At 40.6% G+C, this 5739-nt stretch overlaps 1 protein-coding gene across 2 annotated transcripts in view; it reads left to right on the forward strand.

Annotated features, from left to right (window-relative positions):
• PI4KA (phosphatidylinositol 4-kinase alpha) overlaps positions 1-5739 on the forward strand; it is a 96624-nt gene that overhangs the window by 6100 nt on the left and 84785 nt on the right. For both annotated transcript variants that reach the window (XM_019506930.1, XM_019506931.1), the window contains exons 3-6: positions 1362-1455; positions 3065-3153; positions 3883-3955; positions 4353-4612. In XM_019506930.1, coding sequence (XP_019362475.1) covers positions 1362-1455; positions 3065-3153; positions 3883-3955; positions 4353-4612 — 516 coding nt within the window. The remainder of the gene's footprint in view (positions 1-1361; positions 1456-3064; positions 3154-3882; positions 3956-4352; positions 4613-5739) is intronic.

A 5739-nucleotide genomic window follows, 5' to 3' on the forward strand; every position in this document is an offset into this window, starting at 1 on the left:
CCCAACCTTCCATACACATCCACCCCCCCCCCCATACCATACCATACACCCCACCCTACACATACACACCCCCCTGCCCCCAACCACCCCCCATATACAATATACAAGAATAGTACTTTATTTTTGAGTTATTTCCTTTTATATACAGTACACAAATACAAGAACATGACAAATATTTTTTGTAATAAAATTTAAGTATGTTATAGTAAGTATTTGACATTTAGTGTACGATTTGGTTTTTTTCTGGTTCCAAGATGGCAACCCTCCCTTCCCAAAAGGAGCATTTCTGTGGCAAGGTATTAGTATTAAGGACCCATTTGAAAGGCTTTGAAAGTAAAACAAGATTGCCGTCAATTTGTTGCTTGTGATGAATATAATGTGTAGAGCAACAAGCCTGGTACTCAAAGTGTTTGCTCAAAAACAGGTTCAATCACTAGCCTAATTTTCACAAGCCCTAGTCAGGTTTGGACTTAAGTTTATCTCTGAAATCAAGGCCATAGTTTCATTTCTGTTTTTAGAAATGAACAGAGTTGAAAATATAAACCTGAAATGCAGTTGTGGTTAACCTTTGTCTTTGTCAGACAGACAGACATGCAGCTCTTGTGACCTGAGCATAAAGCATTACCCTGATCTGAGAGTGGTGTCATGCCTACACGGGTCTGATACAAAGCTTATAGAACTTGATGCAAATCTTTTTGTTTCCCTCAGTGGGTTCTGGCTTGGGCCCTTGGGTTTAGTCGTGTCTTCTTGTTATTTCAGTGACCATGTTAAACTATTAGCTACTTTGTTCACTTCTTGATTTGTTCTTTAGTTAGTAGTGTGAACTATTTGATAAAGACTGAACAGACTACTTACAGTTCTTCTGAAGCTTTACATCTTGAAAGGCTTTGAACAAATATTAATTTATCAGCTGTGAGGGAGGGTAGTAATTGTTTTTAAATTACAAACTGGAAAATTAACCTATCTGTACAGTACCTCAAGTGACTTACCCAAGGCTTTAGGAGTGAGTCAGAGAGAGGTTTGGGATTAGGATTTTCCAGGTCTGTCTTAAAATCATTTTGCTCAATTGTTCTGCCTCTCAGTGCAGGTGCCAGTCAGTGAGCCAGACCAAGTTGCATGATGAGACTAAACTGATTCATAGGATGGCGAAGCAGTGTCCCATCTCATCAGCAGTTGGATAGATGAATCTATTGCAATCTATAACATTGCATTAGTTAGGTGACTTGCCTATGTTAAATTGCTTTCGCAGTATTCAGGTAGGTTGTGAGTAATCCTTGGATGAATTGTGTGCATCTAATGTCCATTGCAATTGTGGCGTTCTTTCCTTGTACTCTGTTTAAAATAAATGCTTTCTCTTTCAGCACAAAGATAGTGTGGTGCCTTACCTTCTCCGGCTTCTGAGGGGTCTTCCTAAAGTACAATGGATAGAAGAAAGTACTGCACGGAAAGGAAGAGGTGGCTTTAAGTTTGTTGTTACTCAGTAAATGCAGCTGGGGCATAGAACTGACTTGAACAATTCAGGACTTAGTACAAGAGGAAGTTATCAGCCTTATTGTTCCCTTTACTCTTGATATGACTGCCTGCAGCAGAGTGGGACTGTAGTAAAATTGATTTTTCCTGAGAGGCAAGAAAGAAAGTTGAATTGCTCTTGGCTTTCCTGCTTGGCTGCTCTCTACTTGGATGTGCTCTCCAAATAATTTAATACCTGCCACATCTTAGGATGAAATTGTTAGTAGCGGGGTTGTAGCAAGAGAAGGGGAACGGGAGTCAGAACTCTTGGTTTCTAATTGCAGCTCTTATACTGATATGCTATTTACATCACTTTTTTTTTTTTTAGGGTTTTATGTTATCTGTCTTTAACATGGATCTAAGAATCCCACAATGAATATTTTAACCTGTATTTTGTTAATATTTGTAAGAGTGTTTTGAAATCAGGAAGTGCTCTTAAAAAATGCATGCTACTGTTATTACTGGTACTGTTACTAAATTGTTATTGAAATACTTGGGGCTTTCCATTTCACTAATAGGCTGTGTAAACCAGAAACTCTGCCCATCTAACAGAGTTTTCTTAGTGCACATACTTCATAATATGCTATTGTCTTGCCTATGCTCCTGTCCATTTTTGGCATTAATAACAAAATGTACTTTGTCACCAAAATTGTTACTCTGTGCCAAGGATTCTCAATCAGGGTGCTGCAGCATCCTGTAGCTCCTCGAGATCCTTGGGTGCCACACAGAGTTAGCACTCTTAGGTGTGCAAACATGGTTCACAAGATAAACTCAGAAATTTCAAATAGGAATCCAGGGTTAAACCCATTCTGACCTGTTGCAAAAAACTTCAAGACCATAACAGAAGAATTGCTCAATTATTTTTCTGTAGTCAAAAAATGGGTGGAAAATAAGAGCTGGCACTTTCTGAGGAGGTGTCCCCAATCTAAGAGGGTTGAGACTCAGTGCACCATGTCATGCCTCATGTCACTCCCCTTCAAGGGACTGGTTCTTCAGCCTTTACAAGTGTTACAAGAGTAGGGTTCCCCCTCTCCTCCAAATGGTAGAAAGACTTACTTTTTTCTGTATCCTATGTACCAGGTTTATTAGCAGTAGTAAGCATGATTGTTCCAAACAGCAGATGTTTCTGCTCATATCACAGTCCTTTGTTTTTCTTGCGGTTTTTTTATTAACATGTTGATTTCAGTCTTTAAAAAAGTTCCAACTCCTCCCAGTTTCAACTGAAAATAATGTATTGTTTAAGTGTTAATGCTGAATGACTGACTGAGAACATTCCTCTTCTGCAGCTTACATGTGAACCAAGAAACCTTTTATTATTCTGAAATCCAAGGACTCTTCTATCTATGTTGCTTTCCTGATTATTGGCTAAGGGATACCAAGTAAATCTTTTAGTACATAGTATTTGTCCACTGAATTGCATGGTTCAGAGATTCTATGAGGCATTGATAAGAATGCATTATGACCTATTATGTTACTTTATTATTACTTGTTTTCGTATAGCTGATCCTAATACTATTGTGCAATTGTATTTTCCTCTTCCCCTCTTATTTTCTAGGCATACTTCCAGTTGCAGAAATCTTCAGCTTCTGCTTGGTGACTTTGTTGTCAGATGTTGCCTATCGGGATGCCACTCTGAGGGAGCAGGTAGAGTTCATTGATGATCTTCAGGGTGTGGCTTCATAGCGTAACTTTACATGAATATGGAGGGTGCTCCAACAGGCTGTAATTGCAGCATGTCAGACCAGACTCAATTAATTGAGTCGGCTGGAGCGTGGCAGTTGCCACATGCCAGCAGCCTCCTACGTCTCATGTATCAGCGTCCCTGTGCTCAAAAATGGCAGCAGGGGCACTTGAACTAAAGCTTGGCGAATGAGCTTTAGTTCAAGTGCCCCCACTGCCATTTTTAAGTGCAGAGATGCTGATGCCTGAGACATGGCAGCGCTTTAATTAGAGCAGCTTTCAGAGCCATTCTAATTAATGAATGTGTATTAATGAATAGCTCTGTTGCACTCAAAAATTACGTAGTAAATTTTCAAGTTGGAGCCCAAAAATATTGTCCATAAGCAGGCCCAGTGGCTTAGAATTAATGTGTTTTATAGCAGAGTTGGGAACACAGTGACCTGAACATGCCGTTATGTACAAATTGGCTAAGGATATTGCATGCACTATAAGGCAGCCCTGAATCAAATGTGTTGAAAGTATATCTTTTCATTACATGATGTAAACAACCCTTTCAATTTAAAAGATAGACTGCCTACAGTTAGTACTTGCAAACTAGTATTTGCAAGTTTCATTTGACTTCATGTAATGAGCTGATATGTACCAGCCTTTAAAGGCTCAGGAAGGATGTTATATGTCTGCCGTTGTTTTTAGATTTTGGAGGCAGTTCTACAAGTGATGCAGTTCCTGCTGGCAATGTGTCAGTCCCCACAAGTTCAGGATAAAGGTAATGAAACAGTACTTTTCTCTTCTTTAAATTGGTGCTACATCTTTATTGGGGCTGCCTCTGGCCTTCACTTCTTCTCTAACCTTCATCATCATCCTTTTTAAAAGGTATATTATGTAATTAGTACTCCCCCTTTGACCTGTTTTTGGTAACAAAAACAAAAAACCCCCACTTATTTCATTGTTTTATGCTGATTGGTAAATGTTGAAGTGGCAAAATCATTTTCAGTTAAGATATGCACATCTGTTGGTTTTCTAGTTATGCAAGGTTAGCTGTGTGAGGCACATTATGCTATTGTACTTCTAATGAGCTGGTAACAGTGCTGATGACAGGAAGTCCTAAGCATCTGATGATATGTTGCAATAAGAAAGTGGTGTTACCTAATTTTGTTTTCCAGAATATTTATGCAAATATGCAGTGCCATGCCTGATTGGAATTTCACGAGCATTTGGTCGCTATAACAATTCAGAAGAAGCTCTTCTCTCAAAGCTGTTCCCTAAAGTTCTTCCACATTCGCTGAGGGTCCCTGAAGAGCTGGAAGGAATTCGCAGGCGTTCTTTTAATGACTTTAGATCAATTCTTCCCAGCTCGCTACTCGCTGTCTGTCAGGAAGGAACCTTAAAGAGAAAGGCCAGCAGTGTGTCCAGCATCTCTCAGGTTAGTATGACCTACTTAACAGAGAAGTCAATGTTTAATCATTTGGTGTTATCTGGGAGGCAAAAAGAATTAAAATTGGGTATGCTGACAGTCATTTAATGCCACATTTGAACAGACTTAAACTATCAGTTTAAATTTTTTTAGCTCTCCCTTAGCAACAATAAGGATGTAGCTGGTTATTAAGTGATAATTGCTTGCACTGGAAACGCATCAAAGCATATGGCATGCATCAACCCTTGGGGTACTCCAGCAAAGCAGGTATAATCTATCCCTATCTAACACATGGGGAAAGGGAGACCAGGAGGCAAATAACTTAAGTTCTTTTTCAAAAGTGCTGAGCCCCCACAAATTCCTGTAGTCTTCAACAGGAGTTTGACATCTTTGGAAAAAACAGACTTAGAATGATGTCTCCAAGCTGACAGGTGGAGGCATTACCAGAGTTGGGTATATAATCTATAGGGCTGTGTGAAGCTTTGAGTGCTGATTCAATTTGGAGGAAATTCAGCCTGATTCAGTGGCCGAATCTCCAAATCCAAATGGAATCGGGACCAGTAAAAAGGTCCGAATTGTTTTGAAGCTCTCTGAACCCACAATGGTGGGAGTCTACTACAGACCTCCCACCTGGAGTCAAGAGCTTGACAAGGACTTCGCCTGGGAACTGGCTGAGGTCACATGCTCCAGGACCATGGTTGTCGTGGGTGACTTCAATTACTCGGACATCTTGTGGGAAGATCACTCAGCAAAATCTGAGCAGTTGCAAAGCTTCCTATTGTGTGTGGATGACCTCTACCTGACTCAAGAAGTCTACGGGCCAATGAGAGGTAAAGTGCTGCTTGACCTGGTACTGGCTACGGGGATGACCTAATCAGTGACCTAGTGATCGATGGGAAGCTGAGTGACAGTGACCATGAGCCAATCACCTTCACTATGCACCGTAAAGCTGGCAAGTTAGCCAGCAACACAGAAGTCCTTGACTTCAGGAAAGCCAACTTTGACAATCTCAGGAGGCTTGTCAGTGAGACCCTAAGGGACCACGACCCCAGGGGGAGGGGAGTTCAAGAAGAGTGGTTGCTCCTCAAGGGAGCGATCCTCAATGCACAAGCTAATTCTATTCCATCTTGGAGGAA

Source organism: Gavialis gangeticus, unplaced genomic scaffold, assembly GCF_001723915.1.
Source record: "Gavialis gangeticus isolate Ggan-Ray unplaced genomic scaffold, GavGan_comp1, whole genome shotgun sequence".
NCBI classification, from domain to species: Eukaryota; Metazoa; Chordata; order Crocodylia; family Gavialidae; genus Gavialis; species Gavialis gangeticus.